Raw genomic sequence first — 19,009 nt, 5'->3', positions numbered from 1 at the left:
AATGTGCGTATTACACAGAGTAAAAATTTTTCATATATTAGTAGTCATTTGCTTAAAGCACAAGAATATTAATTAGCTAACAGCACAAGCCTATAGAAACAAAGCTTCTATATGACATTAAAAGATCACATCTGCAATGCCAATGTTGAAAAATAATTAATACAACAGGATATTATTATTAAAGTCATCAGAATCTTACTGGAGACCCTTCAGAATCATCTTTCTCCCCTTTTGACAATGTTCCATTGTTTTTCTCTTTTGTTGATTCACCTTTCACCAGAGGGTGAGTATAGCCATTAATACACCCATTGCACATACCTCGTGGATATCCACCCTAGACAGTGAAAGTATAAATCTTCAACACCATAGAAACACATGGAAACTTTCAATTAAAACTGCACATTCAAGAGGCTTTTCAACAGTAAGTTTAGTACTCTTTGTAACAAACAATGTACTTCGAATTAAAGTTCAACACCATCGATACTTCAAATAAAGTGTTACCTTACACACAATAAACAAAGAGAAGATAAGTATAAAGGAGTCAAAGTAAACTGTTTTGTGAACAAGTTTTAAAAATCAAACCATCATCTAACCTTCAGTAGACTCTCACTGCAGTGTTTTTCAATTATCACATATAATCATCTTAACTTAACAACCAGACACTTTTACAATGATTATTTACATGTATTAATGTACGAACTGTCATAAAATTTCATAAGCAAGTGTAACGCTCCGGGTGTTTGCACACCTGTTAGAACTGATAGATAATGGACATGACCAAGGTTATGGTTGAATTCGTGTTAAAGAACGGTCGTGTTTACCAATATTTAATTGAACTTGCCAATGCCCTATACTGGATAAAGTTCAACAGGTGCTAAAAGTAGAGGTTTTAATCAGTGATGTCAAGAAAACCCACTTGTAGAGAAAAATATATATGTAAAAACACTGTTTAATATGAAAATGCATTATAAATGCAAGAAATATCGTATTTGTATCTCACAATGGCTGATACAGATATTAATGTTTTAAAACGTTATTTTCTGTTTATCAATAAAAGTTTTAATACCCATACCAGCCATTTGCTCCTCTATGTAAAAAATTTTTTCAACCCAAATGAGCCGTTTTTACATATAAAAATATACTATAAAGAATTATTTACTGCAAAGCTGAAAAACTAAAATATTAAAAGTTTAAAAAAATAAAATACAATTCATATACAAAATACCAAAAATGTCTGTTAGAAAAGAAAAAAAAAAATATATATATATACTTTTGAATCAAGACGTTTTTCAGTTGTTGAAGTGGATATATCAATCATTATTGGTGTTAACGAATCCATTTCCTCACAATCAGAGTCATTTGGCTTTGCTCCTCCTGTATGCTGTCCATTGTGATGAGGAGCCTGCTGTCCACTACAACATGCAGAATAATGGATTCCCATTGGAGGTGGTACTGGATGAGTTGGACAAACCCTATGAAAATATTTTCAAGTATATTAAACTTCATTATACTGAATTATAAAACTGAATCAAACTGCTGGATTAAAAAAAACACAAAAGATTTCATTAGCACTATTTTACATTTTTTTTAAACCTTGGATTTAAAAATGTTATTTTTTCTTTTCCTATCCTGTCCCTCTATAGCAGATAAACCATACTTTATAAGAATGATTTGCATGCACTAATGCAGACACAAGCCATGGAACCAAGGTTGACATGTTTAGAACACGCATACACACAAACACACGTATATCTACACACATATTTTGTTTTAGTTGAATTCCTTCACCTCTAACAAACAGGACAATTTCATAGAATAATAAAATTTTCTGAATATAAATACCAGTTTTCAAGAAGAATTAAATTGAAATAAAAGTTAACAAACTTTAACCTTAGATTCAGCATCATTCTTCAAAGTTAAATTTCTTCAGATAAATATACAAACATAATAAATAACCAAAATAATGAATTTTTCAGTCAAGTCTAAAAATTAAGTATTTTAAATGGTTAGTAAAGAGAAAAACAAGATTTATACCTTAAAAGTTATTGCAAGCTTTATCTGTTCAGTTAGAAATTTAAACAAGAATAAATAATTTTAAAAATTCATTACAATGAAAGAAATCTGGATAACAGAATATAAAATGGACAGCTTACCTATTACGGCACATTATTATAATAACACAAATTATTATACAGCTAATTCCAACAGAGAGCCCAATGACAACTCCTAAAAATGGATCTTGAGACTTCACACCTTCAATAAAATAAATACTTATGGTTTGAATAGTTAAAATACATTTTCAAGATCTTTACAAACTGAGTATTCAGCAGCTAATTTACAGTCAAAAGTTTCTACATGTAAACATGTTATTGTAGATATTCTATAGGTAGTGCATACAGACAATATATTTTATAAAGATAATACAATATTAATACATAAAACTTGCTGAATGTTACAGTATTTTATGCAAATAAATAATATTGTACTTGCTTTGATATAAATATTTGATTTAAAATATAAACTCTTGTTTTCAATTATTTTTTGCACAATTGAAAAGCAGTTTTCTAGTTTATAATAAATAAATTACTTTGTTCTTTATTTCCATTTAGTAAAGAAAGTTTACCAGTTCAGTGCATCATATCTCCCAAACAGGATGCCATAAGCAAGTGAAGTTGCCCAAAGGAGTTAGGAATTTACATCAAGTAGATGTAAATATCATGGTTATCACATGTTGCCACCAAGAGAACCATTGTGGTTTCTTTTGCACACTTTCCATCATATAAATACAGTGTAGCTCATTCAATTAACATGTTGTTTGAAGTTAAGCAAAAAGCTACACAACATGCTATCTGTGCTCTGCTCAGCATTGGTATCAAAACCAGATTCTAGCAATGTATGTCCGCAGACCAACTGATGTGTTATTGGAGGGCTCAACTAACATGAAACTGACAAATGTGAAAAAGATGAATTTGTGAAATGTTATTACAACAAAGAATGAAACACTGAGGCAGCTCCCAAATAATACAATAGACCCTTTATGATGAGAAACTCGCTTCAAATAAAAATGTATCTCAGGACAGCTGGTATGGTTATTAACACTTTTACTAAAGAGCAGACAACAACATTTCAACCTTCCTAGGTCATCTTCAGGTTGTTCTCTGTTTTATTAGTAAAAGTGTCAATACCCATACCAGCCATTCTGAAATACCAATGGCCTGTCAGTATCTTATAGACTAATAATGCACACTTCAACCTTTCTAGCAGTGTCAGCATGCACAACTGCATTATCTGGTGAAAACCTAATCCATGTATAAAATTTCCTACCATAATGATATCAAAACTGTTTAGTGTAAATATTATTAATTTATTAATTTCGTGAGTGAATATTTTATGACTGTTTGGTTTTATCCATAAAAGAGACTTAGAAGCAATTATTTTAAAGTAATTGTTATGACAAGTTTAATTATGTAATTCAGTAAGAGTTGTATGTTGTGTTTATAACTCACTGATGTCAAGATTATTGAACGTTGCATGAAATATATTTATGTCTATGATATAAAGAGCAGATGATTAAGTAGTAAGCATACAAATAACGTGAGATAAGCAAGAAAAGTAGACAGATAGCAAATGAAAAATAAGATAGAGTCATGTAAGAGAGATGTTTGAGCAAGCCAGGAAGGCCCTAATGATTAACACAGGCTTAATAGTTAATATATATTAGAGTGAAACAAATGATGTTGAAAGAGAAAAGAATAGTTCACTTTATCAAAGAGAGTTCTAAGGTAATTGATCCTGGTCGTGTAGAATTTTATAAAAAGTTGGTGTTTATTGGAAGTAGTCTTAAATACAAAAAAGGAGCAGATGATTTTAGAAGTATAGGATGTAGTTATGTATAAACAATGATGAGTTAAGACGCACTGCATATAGTCAACTCACCATCTCCACTAATGCTATGGTTCTATGTGATTACCACATAAACCTTGACATACATTGTGGCACGTGGAAGGAGTGCACACTATTGTTAAATGATTAACTGCTTGTCATTCAATACCTTCAGAAGTGAATTTTGAAGAAGATTACAATGAATGTGAAGACATGAAAGAAATTGTTATATAATCCTTCAACTTGATGTAATTGAAATTAGTTTTGTTTCTTTTGTTTAGTTAATGATATTCCACAAATGTAATGAGAGAAAATTAATGTATCTGAACTGCTTTACAAAGTGAATTTTTTGTCATTGTACATAAAGAAATACTTAATTCAAAACTATTATGTATAATTTTGCTATAAGAGCAGTATGTATGGCTAAATGATTTCATTATATAATGGATTGAATAGATAACAGAATAGGTTTATGATACTGTTTTTTTTTCTTCTCATATTTGTGTTTTATTTTTATTGTTTTGCCTTGAATTTGAAGATGTGTTATCTACATGCTCATCATTTCTAGAATAACATGAATAATAACATTGAAATTCCTTCACTGTGTTACAAGTTTAATTATTTCATAACTGGAAAGTTCTCACTTGAAAATGTTACTTGAGTTGTACAGCTAAGAAGTTTTAATTTGTGTGGACCTTTATCTGAGTCATCACTGTATAACTAATAGGTAAAGATTAAGTTTTTCATGTTCTGCATCATAACATGCTGATTGGTATCATACTTACATTGTTTGTTTTTGAATTTTGTGCAAAGTCATACCTATAATAATAAAGATACAATGAATGGAATATTAACTGTGAACTCTAATGTAATGAAGGAATATATACATATATACGGTGTATGAAACATAAGTGGATTCCACAGTTAGTTATAAAACAAGTAAGGATTTAACTAACTATGTATGTGAGATTAGACATGATGAGAGACGTGGAAACAGATTGTTGTGATTAGTGTTTTTTTATGAAAAACAAATAAAATTTTGTCAGAGGGGAGGATTGAAGCATTTGAGGTATTTTCTTGAAATTACTAATGTTACAAAACCTTTTAGATGTAAACTGCAGCAAAAATATGCACATCAATGAGCAGATAACAGAAGCTTCATAAAGATGATTGTTGGGTGACAAGTCAAATGAGACAATGACAAAGTTCCAGAAAAATTTACATTTTAATTACATTAATTCCAGCATTGGAATGTTCAACAAAAAAAAAGAAAGAGATACATGTAAATTGTCAGCCAATTAATAGCTTCTGATAATAGCCACTTGGTGTTTAGTTTTGGTTTAAGGAGTCAGCAGTAGATCAGCATAATTGAACAAATTAGATGGACATATTTCATATTGTATATCTGTATACTGGTATATTTTAAAATTTTACGTATAGCATCCAGGCAGTCTGTTGTAATTCTGTATGTAACAGGTTCATTAATAATATAGGCTTGAGAATGCATTTGTACTAAATTAATATTTAGTATATTTGTTGTTATTCATGATCATTAATTGGAACAAAAAATTCTTAAAATAATTTAGCATGTAATAAGAAAAATGAGAAAATTTTATACTTTTTTTTTTATAAACGTTTTGACAATATAACCAATTAGGGTATAAAATATATATAAACTAGTTGACTTTTGTAATATAAACATCAGTTTACATAAAATTTGTACTCGTGTAAGCATGAAGCTACTATAATTAGAAAAAAAAGTATACTGTAAAACATTTAGAATAAAAATGTACAAAACATAAGTCATGTTTTTAGTTCAAGTACTGTTTTGATTGGTAACAAAATAAGTTCTATAATATTGTATAGTTGGGACTTTTATCCACACTATACCTTATAAAACTTCAAGTTTTTAGGAGACAAAATTTATCCCAAGGCTATCATTGACTAAGTTATTCTAGTAATTCTCACTTTAATTACATTTCTAAGGCAATTTCAAACAATAAAGTGGCTGTCTATAAGCTGTTAAAAAGGTGGATGAATTAACCAAAATTATTTTAACATTTACCAGCATATGAACTCCAGTTTCCAAACTACTTAATGTTCTTTTGTTCAAAATTTAGGCCACTCCATATGAAATATTAGAAAGTATAATGTATTAACTTCAACACATATTATCAATTACATACATCCTATGAAAGTAAAGTATGCTTTCAAAATAGATATCTTAGTGATGGACCACATTTTAATTTTGAATCTTAATTCATCATGAATACAAGACTTACAATATATATATATTCCTCTCTTTATCAATCAATTTGCAACAAACATACCATTCTGATAAAGATCAGTAATATCATCCAGTGCAGAACTTATCCTAAAAGAAACAACAGGACTTGAAATTCCTACACCAGCTGAAGTTGCTGCTCGTAACAACAAGAAGTACTTCTGGTTACTTGCCAGTCCTCCAATTATGGAATGTCTTCTATTTCCTATAAAAATTTAACTCCTTATTAGTATGATTTTGTTTTTAACATATATTCACACACACTTCCACTGAACTGTCATTATTAATTTGTGAAGAAAGCAAATTACAGGTGTAGGTCAAACCTAAAAGATAACCCAGTAACTAATATGACTAATTTAATATGCTCACTGAACAAAACAAAAATCATAACAGTTACAACATATCAATGTCAGTTTGTAACCATGACTGTTAGTGATATTTGTGGTCATCATTCCAATAATATCACATAAGAATCTGGCCAGTTTAGAAGATTTTCTGGAAATTAAATAAAAACATTTTTGAAAACATACAAAATATCTAATGACATACTACTGATATTTGCTTTATTCAGAGTATTTTTCATTATCCAACATCAATTTATGTACTGAATCCAAACATTTTAACCAACACATCATTTCAACTTTACTGTTGTAGTTTGTCAGATATAAACTGAGAGATTAAACAGAAAAGCATTTCAATAAATATACTGCATCCCTTGTTATTTTACACAGCTTATGCAATGAAATAAAAAACGAGTTTATATGTGATATTTAACCCTGCATTATTTCTTAACTCCCTTGCTTAGAAGGTCGGTTCAATTGACTGATTTTGTAACCACATTGTACACATTATAATTTTTATGCATCTTCTCAAAATTGGCAGATGTTAACATTTGACCATAAATATATATACATAATTTTTTTCTTTACTATTCCAAGTGCAAAGTGATTTACACATTAAGATTAAAAATACTTTTCTTTGTCTCAAAAATCCTAAATTTCATTTACATAATTTTTAAAGCCTTCTAAATAAATTTCAAACGTGTTTTTCTTCTGTAAAACTTTGTATTTTATCTGTTATTTTCTATACCCTATCTCTATACATGACTGGTCAATCTGGCTAATCTTATAACCAACCAAAAAAAAAGTAAATCTAAATTACCCTTCTTTTTCTAAAACGACTTCAAATTGCAAGATGAAACTACTTTTGTCTTGGATAGCTTTAAACTCTTAACAGTGTACATCTATTTGTACTTTAATTTTATTGTTTTATATAATTAAATAGTCTAACCTGAGCTGCACCTTTACCAAGTGCAAATATGGTGCAGATATTAGGTAGACAATTTAAGTATATTATGCATGAGCTACTCAAGAGCTTACCTTGTAAAAAAAATGTTAATTATATTATTCTTTATTTTACCTAATCAAACCGTAACCAACATAAAAACTTTCCTACATTTATAATAATAAATAAACAGTACACAAGAAAAACAAGAAATAAAGTACCTGGGCCTTTTTTTTTCTTTTCTGCTGTTGACTGTCAATAACATTTAACCCTACTTGTCCATAATATTTTTTTTATTTAATTAAATAATGCATCAAAATTAACAGAAATAAAACATGAAAAAAAGCAGATAATGTCCCATAACTACCACAATATTTCTGGCTTTCTAACTATGCAACAAGAGCAGTTACAAGTTCACCTAATCTAGTTTGTGTTTCCTGTGAAAATGGATTGGTTGGTTGGTTTGATGTTTTATGATGCAAAACAATAAGGCTATCTGTAACAAACATCCAGTAAAAAGTTAAAATTACAGTAAAATTATTAAAATTCATAAAAGGAAGTTAAGGTAAAATAAAAAAGTTAACTTTTTGAATTAAAAACATAAATAGAACTAAATCCAATTTTTACATCTAGTTTACAGCAGTAAGAGAAAAACTACAATAATATAAGTTGTAAATGACTTTCTGCAGCATATTGTGGTTATCATAACTTGCCAGGAAGACTAACAGGTACGTTCAAAAACCACCATTAGTCACCTGAAGTTGGCTTTCTCAGTCCTGGTTTCGAGTTATTTGACGTTATGGCTATTTTCAGAAAGTAAAGTAATATAAGTTTTATAAGACTTGTAACAAAATTTTAATTATTATAACTCACCAGGATGACTAATGGGTAGCTCAAACAGCAGCGTTAGTCACCTGAATTTGGCCTTTCCAGTCCTAGTTTTGAGCTATTTAATGTTACAGCCATTTTCTAATTTCAAATTGAACTAAAGTACTTTAATTCTTAAAAGGGAATCATATTAAAAAAGGTCTAATGTATAAATTAAAAAACTTGAATAGAATTAAAAAGAATTAAAATTTAAACAACTAAAAACATTAAGGTGGACAGTGTCACCATTGCCAATAACACTGTCTAGCATTACGGATAAACCTTGGGACAGAATATGTTTAAAATGGTGCCGTCATTGAGAGTCATAACAACAGCAAGACAGTAAAAACATGGTTTACTGTGACCTGAGTGTTACACATATAACACATTGGTGCATCAATCCCAGGTAAAAGAAAACAATGAATTAGAAAACCAATGCATAGTCTAATTAGAACAACTTCCTTTTTCCAATCCTTATGGAAGCAAGACAGTCAAAGTCCAATATAAGGTTTTATTTGAAAAAAAACTTGTTTTTGCGTTGCTCTTTCCAAGTCAACTCCCAACTGGCACGGAGCCGAGCCTTAGATACAGGACCATACTTCATGTATGGAACACGCACAGCAATAACAGTACCAAAGCAAACAGATTTAGCAGAGGTGTTCCTGCAAATACCAATGTGGCCTGGTATCCAGAAAAACTGGATAGAAGTAGATGTTAAAGAAAAGCTATAGAGGGGATTTGCACACAACCACTGAACCACAGCAAACCATGGCAGAGGCCAATGAATCACCTGATTTCAAACCATCCATATAAATAGGAATGGAAGGATAGTTCGAAAGATGTTCAGCAAATAACAGACAGTATTTCCAATCGGGAGTGTCTGTTTTTCTCAAATGAATTAAAGATAGGTCACATATGAGGACTGTAATAAGCCATGGTGGGATGAGCTGACCAGTGGATACAACAATGTTATCCAAATACAGACTCAATTCATCTAACTGCACCTGGATATGAAGGCCAAAAGGAGCAATGGCAGATTGTGTGTTCTGAAAAAGCATAGCCCATCAAGGAAGGAAAACACAACCCCAGGTGGGAAGTTTTGAAAGATACAGTAAAGACAGTTCAAACAGCAGAGGTGCAAAGGAAGTTCATGAAACTCTGTGTATAAACTCTGAACTTGGGAAGTGCAAAAAGCACTGATGCAGAGCCAAAGTCCCTGATGATGAACGAGGTCCAGCAACTTTAAGTCTGAGGTCCTGACAGAGCTGTAGACCAGTGATCCATAGTCTAGTTTTGATCAAATAACAGCATGATATACCTTTAGCTTAAAACATCAATTCCCTCCCCAAGTTGTGGAAGAGAGGACATGGAGGATGTTCAGTGCTCTTGTACATTTGACCCATAGCTGCTTGATGTTTGGTGTAAACACAGGTAGCACAAATTTACCGATATGGAGTTCAGGATCAGGGTGAAAGCCCCACTAGTGGCAAAAGTGCATGCAAATGGTTTTAGAGAGAAGTTAAAACAGTTTGCTGTGGTCCACTTCAGTAAACAATTGAGTGCAATCTATAGCTGCTGCTCAATATACCTCATGTCCGACGACTGACATGAGATGTGCAAGTCATCGACATAGAGCCCATTTTCAACAGAAAAGGGAGTTATTCAGTGATGGCATTAATCTTTATACTAAAAAGTGTGACACTCAAAACACAGCCTTGCAAAATGACATACCTCCATGTTTTATCATAAGCCATTTCAATGTCAAAGAATATTGATACAAGATGTTGTCATTTGAGAAAGGCCTCTCTAATTGACATTTCAAATTGAATCAGGTGGCCCATGGTAGAGTGCTGTCATCGGAACCCACACTGAGTGAACAAAAGGAGGTTGTTTGAATTGATGAACCAAACAAAACAAGCATTAAACATCCTCTCTAAGGTCTCACAAAGACACCTCGTCAAAGCAGTTGGACGGTTGTTTGAAGGAATCTTGGGATCCTTCCAAGGCTTAGAGAAAATTAGGAAAATAGCCTGGTGCCAGGCATCAGGAAAACATTCTCCTGCCAGACCCAGTTAAAAACAATCAGAAGAATAACAAGAAAAGCAGAAGATAAATGGTGTAGCATTTCATAGTGTACATCATTAGGTCTGACTGATATAGGACCAGTTTGAGTTCCACCAGTGTAAAGGGACAATTACAATCATAGAGAGAATCAGCTCAAAAAGAAAGGTGATCATTCTACCCAAGTCTTGACAGCTAAGAAGGTGGAGATACCTGGTAAAAGCTTTCACCTAAAGTATCAGCTACTTCCTGGCCAGAGAGTAAGATTGAGAGGGGAACAAAATTATATTACCCACTGACCTTTTGAATCTTGTCCCATATGACTTTGGAACTGGTGGTAGAAGATATGCTGGTGTGAACTTAATCCAAGAGTCCTTCTGGCTTTAATGTCCTACCCACCAATTTTTGAGCCTCTTGTGCCATTTGGTAGGCAGGATTCATCCATGGATGAGGATATCATGAAAAATGTGTCGAGGTTTTATAATACAGTCAGTTCCTGCTGCCACACAGTTGTTTATTTATAGTTTACAGATGATGGCAGGATCAAGTTCTGTGAGAACAGTGAAAGAGAGCCAGTTTGCTTGACCCAGCTTCCACCATGACACACTGGTTGGGTGGTATCAACCATGGCCAGTCTCTCTCAAAATTATAGGAAAATGATTAATGCCTCATGGATTATTGTCAATCCTCCATGAAAAGTGGGAGGATAGTGAAGGGGAGTAATCTGAGAGATCAATAGCAGTAAAGGACTGACTAAGTGCACAAAAATAAGTATAACAACCAGTATTGAAAAGAGAAAGGTTACAGTCAGAGAGCATGCACTCTGTGGAGCAACCTCTCCCATCAATATCAGTACCTCACCAGTGGGAATTATGTCCATAAAAGTCTCCCAGGATTAAAAAGGGAGATGGCAACTGTTCAACGAGAACATTAAGGTCTGATTGATCATGAGTCTCTTCAGGAGACAGGTAGATAGAACAAACAGTGATGGTACAGCCCAAGGAAACACGGATGGCTACGGCCGCCAAGGGTGTGTTGAGTGGCAAAAACAGGGTGAGCACATGTTAATCAATCAACAGTGCCACCCCCTCCATGCACTCATCCATTACACAGCCTATCATTTCTGTACAAAGAAAACTGCTGAAAGATGACTGTATAAACAGGTTTCAGAAATGTTTCCTCCAAGGAAAGACATACAGGGTGGTTGGAAGCAATCAGTGCTTTGATGTCTTTCATATTAAAACGTAAACCTCGGCAGTTCCTTTGTATCAAGGTGGCCATTTTTATTTATGCATCAGCAAATTGGGTGGAGAGCCCTTCTGTTTACGACCACGTACTTTTTTTTTTATTGTCCTTGCTCGAGGGAGGTCTGTCAACCTCCATGGATCCTGCCCTTTGTTGTTGGATGCGGATTCCAGCAACTGAGGACATGAATGAATGACCATTTTGCATCTTGGGGTGGGAGAAGATGTACCCGAGGAAATGTCCATACCCAGAACCAAAGGAAGTGGATCTTGGGGTTTGCTGAAATGTATATTAGGGACAGAAATGAGTGTTGACATTGATTCATCGACATTTTAACCGTGGAGGTCAAAAGACTTTTTATTTGGTTTGAGAACAATTATTTTTGAGGCACAGAGAGACCTGTCTGCACTCCCACTGTAGCAGTGAATCAAAGTGCAGCAGCATATGCCCAAGATGAAGTGGTGGACAACAACTTTAGAGACTCAGGGTAAGTAATGTTTTGAATCTTTTTCAAAAGCTGCACCTCTTTTCCTTCCAACCATTTAGGGCAAGATCGAAAGTAGGATGGGTAAGAACCATTGCAATTAATGCAATGAGGGTCTCTTTCACACTCACAGGTATCATGGTCCTTGCCACTGCAACGAACACATGTCAAGGAACCACGGCATGACGTCTTCAAGTGACCAAACCATTGACACTGGAAACATCTGAGAGGGTTTGGAATGTATGGCCATACCCTGCAATTAAGATAACCTGCCTTGATGGTGACAGGTGGATGCAGTGATGTAAATGTCATAATAAGGACATTGGTCAGCATCATAATCTGTGTGAGTGGGGATATACCTCACTGCAGAAACTCCTTGGTTGGAGAAACCAGTGAGAAAATCCGACTTGAATATGTTTTTCAAATCCCTCTCAACAATGGGAATTTGAAGTGACATGAGGCGTAACCTCAATAAGTATAGCCCCAATTGCCTTTGAATGCAAGGAGTTCACTGTGTTAAGATGCAGATGTTTCCACCAATATGTCACCAGAACAAAGCTTTCTTACTGACTTTGGAGAGCCAGCAAGTCCCTCTAGACCCTTCTGAATAAAAAATGGAAACATCTGCCCTAAAGGTTTGTCTAAAAAAGAATGTTGTACAAGAAAATGAGGTACAGGAATTAAAGATGTTGAAGATTGCTGCTCCGAATATTCAAGACATGGTCATTTACTTATGGATTGTTTTTTCACTATTTTATTTAGGTTTTGATATGGAGGATCCATAAAAAAAAAAGAATATGTTGGTGCCCACTGGCCTCACCTGCCATGGAACCCTAAGAGAGGATGCACAATACTGCCAAACAAGGACACTGCTGCAACACCAGGGTTTTGTGATCACTATACCCAAACACCAGCATCAGATACAATGTCCAAAACAACTGTTGAAAACATCCAACATTAGTACTTGGTTGACCCTAGCCCAAGTGGACCAGCCAACTGACTCTAGGGGGACCACCCCTAGGCTGCACATCTACAGGAATTGAAGGCCAAAGTGGCGTGTTAGGGTTAGACCCTTCAACCAACAGGATCCTCTCCTCCCTTTCATGGGTCACCACGTATAGCAAACACATGGGTGGATGTTGATCCTAGAGAAAGTAAACTGAAAAAACAGAACCTTCCCTGGGAGGTCCCCTCACCAAGTACAGGAATCCACACAGAGGGGTGTGGGAATAGAGCTTGCACTGAAAGCAAAATTGACAATTTTCTGTACAGAAAACAACATAGCTTATTTTAACAGATGAAAACCTTAGCTTTCTATTGGTTATAAGTAATACAGTATTGAACAACACAGAGAACTTTTGCAATTTCTGAAACAGAGGATTTAACAGGTGGGTGTATCAAGAGGGGTCTGATTTTCTATTTGTAGGCTCTGTAAAAAATAAGATTGAAGGCTATGAAAGCTAGTCTTTTCCTCAGCAATAATGACACTATAATTACCAATTTAGGTAAAATTTCATACTTTTTAGAGGGGTAATAAGTAAATTACATAAGAAAGGATGCCTAGTGGAAAAGTTACAATTTTCACATTAAGGGAAATTCATACTTTGTTAAAAATATTGCCTATACAATTAAGAACTTAAGACTCATGTATTATTGAAATATTGATTATTAGCTATGTTTCATGCTTGGCATACCATTAAAATATGGGGTTTAATTAAATTTTAAATCCAGCTTGCTAAAACCTAGTAACACACACACACAGAAAAAGATGCTTATGGACAGAGGGTAAATAGACTGATAATTATATATATTGTGAACTATAAGAATTTAAATTTTAACTTTATTTGACCTTAATATGCAAGTGGGTTAAACAGTCTGGTCAGAGACCCCTAGAATTCAGGTGCAGATGTCCTTAAGTTTCAGCAGCTAACCAGAACGAAAGAAAGCAACAGGCTTGCACCACAACACTACAAAAACTTTAATCAGGTCTTTGAACCAAATAAAAGGAGTTACCACCATTTTTATGAAGTGTCCATACCTAAAAGCATAAGGGATAGCCAACACTACCACATCTTGGTCCAAAGATCAACATGCCAACTACTAGATCACTTTTATTTATAAACCTTACGAACTGTTTTGAAGAGAACATTGTATTAATGTTTATGTTTAATTCATTCATTCCATCAGAAAATAAAAAATAGAAAACTACAAATAGAGGTATCAATAATTAAACTACACTTTCTAATCCCAAAACTTTTTCTACTGTTCTGTATTTTATATTACAACATTTACTTTATTACTCACTCCAACGTGTGTGTGTGTGTGTGTGTGTGTGTGTGTATAAAACATAATAAATAATGCTTTTGGCAAAACATAGATACCTTAGTACAATGGAGATCAAATGCAACCTTTAGAGTAGTTGCTGTGAAACAAAATAGCTGATACAGTACATATTTAAACAAACACTGAGTTACATTCTAGTATTATAAATTTAAACTTTCAATGATGACTCACCTAACTAATTATTGTTTACTAGGTTTAAATTAAGATTATTTCCTCCTACGATGATAACTTTGAAGACATATAGGATGGAATGACAAATTCTTAAATGTGTGTTAAGGAGCAAAAAAGCATTATAATTTTATACCCTTGTTCCAAAAACCTTCAACATCAATACAGTTTTAACTCAACAATTAAACATCATTAATGTAGCACAGTACAAACTTCCTTCCCATGGGAAAGACAATGACTACGTTGAATGAATTTGTAATAGCTTTGTCACATACTTATGATTAGAAAGTAAAGTAAAATTGTGATAACTGGGGTAAATTTTCCACTTTCTGCATGTTATTATTCTGTGTTCTTTGGTGTGTTATTTGCGTAAATAAAAATTTAGTGCAGTGTAAAAGAAGTAGGATTAAGTGTCATCAACAGTGAACCTAAGTGAGTACCTTATTGTTTGTTTATTATTATAAAAGTAACTATAAAAACAGGGTTCTCTAAGTTAGTTAAGGTTCAATTAGGTAAAATAAATAATAAAAAAGTTTCACAAGAAACACTGAAAAATACATAGGTAATGTATTTCGATAGCATGAGTTCTACATTTCCCAAGTGATTTACAACTTAAAATGGCATGAGTAGCAATTAGACATAGTTCAAAGGGCAATAAAACAATAAATTTTAAATATAAACAGATGCATACTGTTATGAGCTTCAAGATACATAGGACAAATGAATGTCATTTGATGTTACAATTTGATGTCATTCTAGAATGAAAAAAGGGTAACTTCGATTTATGTTGGTTTTTTTTTTTAGTGGTTACAAAATTGATCAAATCAAGTAACCTTGCACAGAGTTAAAATATAGAAAATAACAGGTATAAAATTTTATTGAAAAATATATTTAAGAGGTTCAAGAGCTATTTCCTAACATGAAAATTACTTTTCATGCAGACTAGTAAAAGAAATACTTAATATATTCATGAAAGGATCTTTTTTAGTTTAATAAAAATACTTCAACAAAAAATATGACTTATCGTATGTCAAAGGCTTATTATGTTTACTGAAAGAGTGCCAAAAGTTGTAGAGATATATGCACTATATTAAAACTTAATAGTACTGAAATTATAAAGACTTTGAATGCATATAAAGAGGTCATGTGATCAGCCAAATCAATTGAATCCACGTTGAGAAAGCTAATAGAATTAAAATTTAGAAATATTTTGAAACTAATGATACAGATTCATGTGAATTATATATATAACACAATAAATAATGCTTCTGGCAAAACATATATATATAGACACACACACACACACACACACACACACACATACTTAGGGTGCATATCTCATCATACTAGTTAATATAATATGTATCTACATACTGATGCCACTATACGACAACTATCTCGACATACAAGTTTTACCAATGGTTTGTTATACAGTTTGACAATCTTGTCTGTAATTATCTATATTACTAACATTGTCTTACTTAAGTGCCTCACACTTTACTATGCTTTTTACAAATTTACAGGTTTGATCAACTGAATGGTAGCTGGCAAGAGAAGTAAAATAAAAAAGTTAATATCCATCTGTCTGTTTTGTTATTTTTAATTTCTTAGATTACTTTGCATGTAATGCTTTTGATAAAAGAAATGAAGACAACATGTAGTACTCAGTACCCATCTTTGTTTACAGAATCATTACTTTTTAACAAACATACTTTATTTGAAATTCTGATTTTTCTGTACAAAAGAGTTATAATATTTAGTGAAAGCTTCTCAAATTTTGTGAATGTACACCAATTGTATTATTTCAGATAGTGTACCGATGCAATCATATATTGGCTTCATGTTAACAATACTTACCACTTTCTTCTTTAATGTGCCAAGCATTTAACATATTTGTGTTTTTCATATGGGTATTGTAAAGTACTTGGTATTTCTGAATGATCCCATTTGGATGTATTGGTTTTCTCCAAGATACTCGAATAGTGTGAACATCAACAACAGACCAATTCAAAAAAATAGGTGGACCAGGAACTAACAAAATATACAAATAAGTTGAGATGGTTAAGTTCAGCTTCTGTATAAAAAGAAAAAAATCTTATTGTTGGATTGTTATGCAAGTAAAATTATAATAAGAAATTGTTAGAAATAGTCATACCCAAGTAAAGAAAAATATCCCCATTTTCTATGTCAGATTATAGAGGTAAAAACTACATTCTGAGATTGCATTTTTTTCTTTACAGAAATCACACCCAACTAAGGAAATTAAATACAGTACTATGAATAAGACAATTTATTTTTGTAAGTCTACAAACTACCTAATGCATACTCACATGTTAGTATTACAAACCAATGCTTACTGATGCTGTATGTATGAATAAATGCCAGAAGTAAAATAATTATTATGATGTAAACTAACCATGATTTAAGTTTAAACTAACTTAATCAAACTGAAAAATATATTTTTGGACATATTCAAACTTAGCACTGAAACTGGTTCAGTAGGTACCACTGTTTCATTCAATCTGGCAATGAAACTGCTGCAGAGATGAGGAAAGTTAGAAGCCATCCTCATGATAAATGTAAGAAACTTCTCTGTACAACATGACATACATGTGGGTAATAAGTATAAATGAAGAGTGCATTCTAGGTCAGACATGCTGTTACACTAGTTTCAAACCCAACTGCATTCTACAACAGGAAATCCCCGAGATTTTCACTTCACTTACACCATTAGAGATTGTACTTAAAGTGATAACAAGGATGAAAACACAAGATAATGAAGATAACTAGTTTAGGGAACAATAAAGTAGAATTTAGAAAGTAAAGTGGTACAAACCAAAAGTCATATAGCATAATCACCTCTAGAGGTACATTAACAGAAGAATGACCACCTGGTTAACTTCAGAGTACACTTTGTTTGACAAATTACAAGGGATATGATAAAGTGTTGCACATATTAGAGAACGTTATTTGTACTTACAGCAAACCTACAAAATCCAGATCCCTACAACATGGCTAATCCATGCCCAACAAAGCTTAATTTAGGAAGCATTAAAGCGAAATTGTTGTATTAATGTCTTCTGCGCGCTTAGACCTATCTGTAATGCAAGTTAATAAAATGTTTATGGTATCATTACATGGACTAGTCTTTAAATATTATTTTTGCTAAGCAGTTAAAAACAAAAACACCCCTAAACAGAAGCTATTATAACACTATGTCAACAAATGTAATACCAACATTTATTTCTGGATGTTTTATCACAATTTAGGACAAGAACCCTAATTATGAACTTTTTATAACCCTGTTTATGTTTACAAACCTTGTTCATCACATTTCTTGGATCTCATTAAAAAACAATTTAAAACAAGTCCAGAAATATGCCCAGTAATATCAAACCAATAAAACATTATATATTGCAAGCAATATGTACAATATGATCATGATTCATTGTAAATGCATGTTAAAGGATAGAAAACTTAACTAATCAATAAAGTAACTATATACTAGTAACATAAAAAGATGTTCAACTAAATTTTGCATAACCTTCATTGTTACTTTTCAGAATATCTCTCACGTTAACCCTATCATAATAAGACTCTTGGGGTCAGAAGACATGCCATCATGTAGACTTGTATTCAAATTTTATTACTTTATTTTATGAATGTATGTCAATAAGCTTGGTATCAAAATTATAGAATACACACACACACACAACCTTAACATATTCAAACCATAAACTAAAACACATTAACATGAAATTTCTTTTAAAGATAAAAAAGTTTAAGTATGCTGCACATCTTTTTTTTTAAAAAAGGGATCCTAGAGTACCAGGCAACAAAGTGGGATTATAAACTGTATCCTAAATTTTGGAGGTGTCTGAAGACATAGGACCCACACTGTGGTGGGGATACACCATCTCTCAGTCATGACCTCCAATCTGCATAAGAAAATAAGAAATTCAGAAATTAGAGCAAGATGTGGGTGGCTCAAGCCCATAATGTCCCACATCTATATCACCCTTCACTGCCTGCAGATAGTTGGGAGAGCAGTCACCTTCCCAAGTTAGAATATGATAAACAAAAGGATGAAAAATAATAAACAAATAACGAAAATAAGATACTACAATTTGGAAGTAAGTGAGATAAAACTTACCTCTTGAAGCTAGTCTTTCTAGTGTCTGACAGAGGCACTAATTAACACGACATCAGCAAAGTGATTGCCTACTGTAAATGTCATGCTTCTATATGCAGCTTAAGGTGTACATCTGCATAGAGTAGTGCCAAGTTCATTGATGACCTTATTTTTTTAACTGAAAATGTTTTCAGTAATTTTTAATAAAATTTTTCTGATTTTATTTTCTTTGTATTTATTTAATACATTTTTGTATTTA

The 19,009-nt window shown here is 32.6% G+C and overlaps 1 protein-coding gene across 4 annotated transcripts in view; it reads right to left on the bottom strand.

Annotated features, from left to right (window-relative positions):
• LOC143232746 (protogenin A-like) overlaps nucleotides 1-19,009 on the bottom strand; it is a 154,862-nt gene that overhangs the window by 9,881 nt on the left and 125,972 nt on the right. For all 4 annotated transcript variants that reach the window (XM_076468543.1, XM_076468544.1, XM_076468545.1 and 1 more), the window contains 5 exons: nucleotides 16,476-16,649; nucleotides 6,213-6,371; nucleotides 2,154-2,253; nucleotides 1,271-1,472; nucleotides 200-334 (listed from right to left, as the gene is read on the bottom strand). In XM_076468543.1, coding sequence (XP_076324658.1) covers nucleotides 200-334; nucleotides 1,271-1,472; nucleotides 2,154-2,253; nucleotides 6,213-6,371; nucleotides 16,476-16,649 — 770 coding nt within the window. The remainder of the gene's footprint in view (nucleotides 1-199; nucleotides 335-1,270; nucleotides 1,473-2,153; nucleotides 2,254-6,212; nucleotides 6,372-16,475; nucleotides 16,650-19,009) is intronic.

This window comes from Tachypleus tridentatus, chromosome 11, assembly GCF_004210375.1.
Source record: "Tachypleus tridentatus isolate NWPU-2018 chromosome 11, ASM421037v1, whole genome shotgun sequence".
NCBI classification, from domain to species: domain Eukaryota; kingdom Metazoa; phylum Arthropoda; class Merostomata; order Xiphosura; family Limulidae; genus Tachypleus; species Tachypleus tridentatus.
This window is presented reverse-complemented; position numbering and strand designations above follow the sequence as displayed.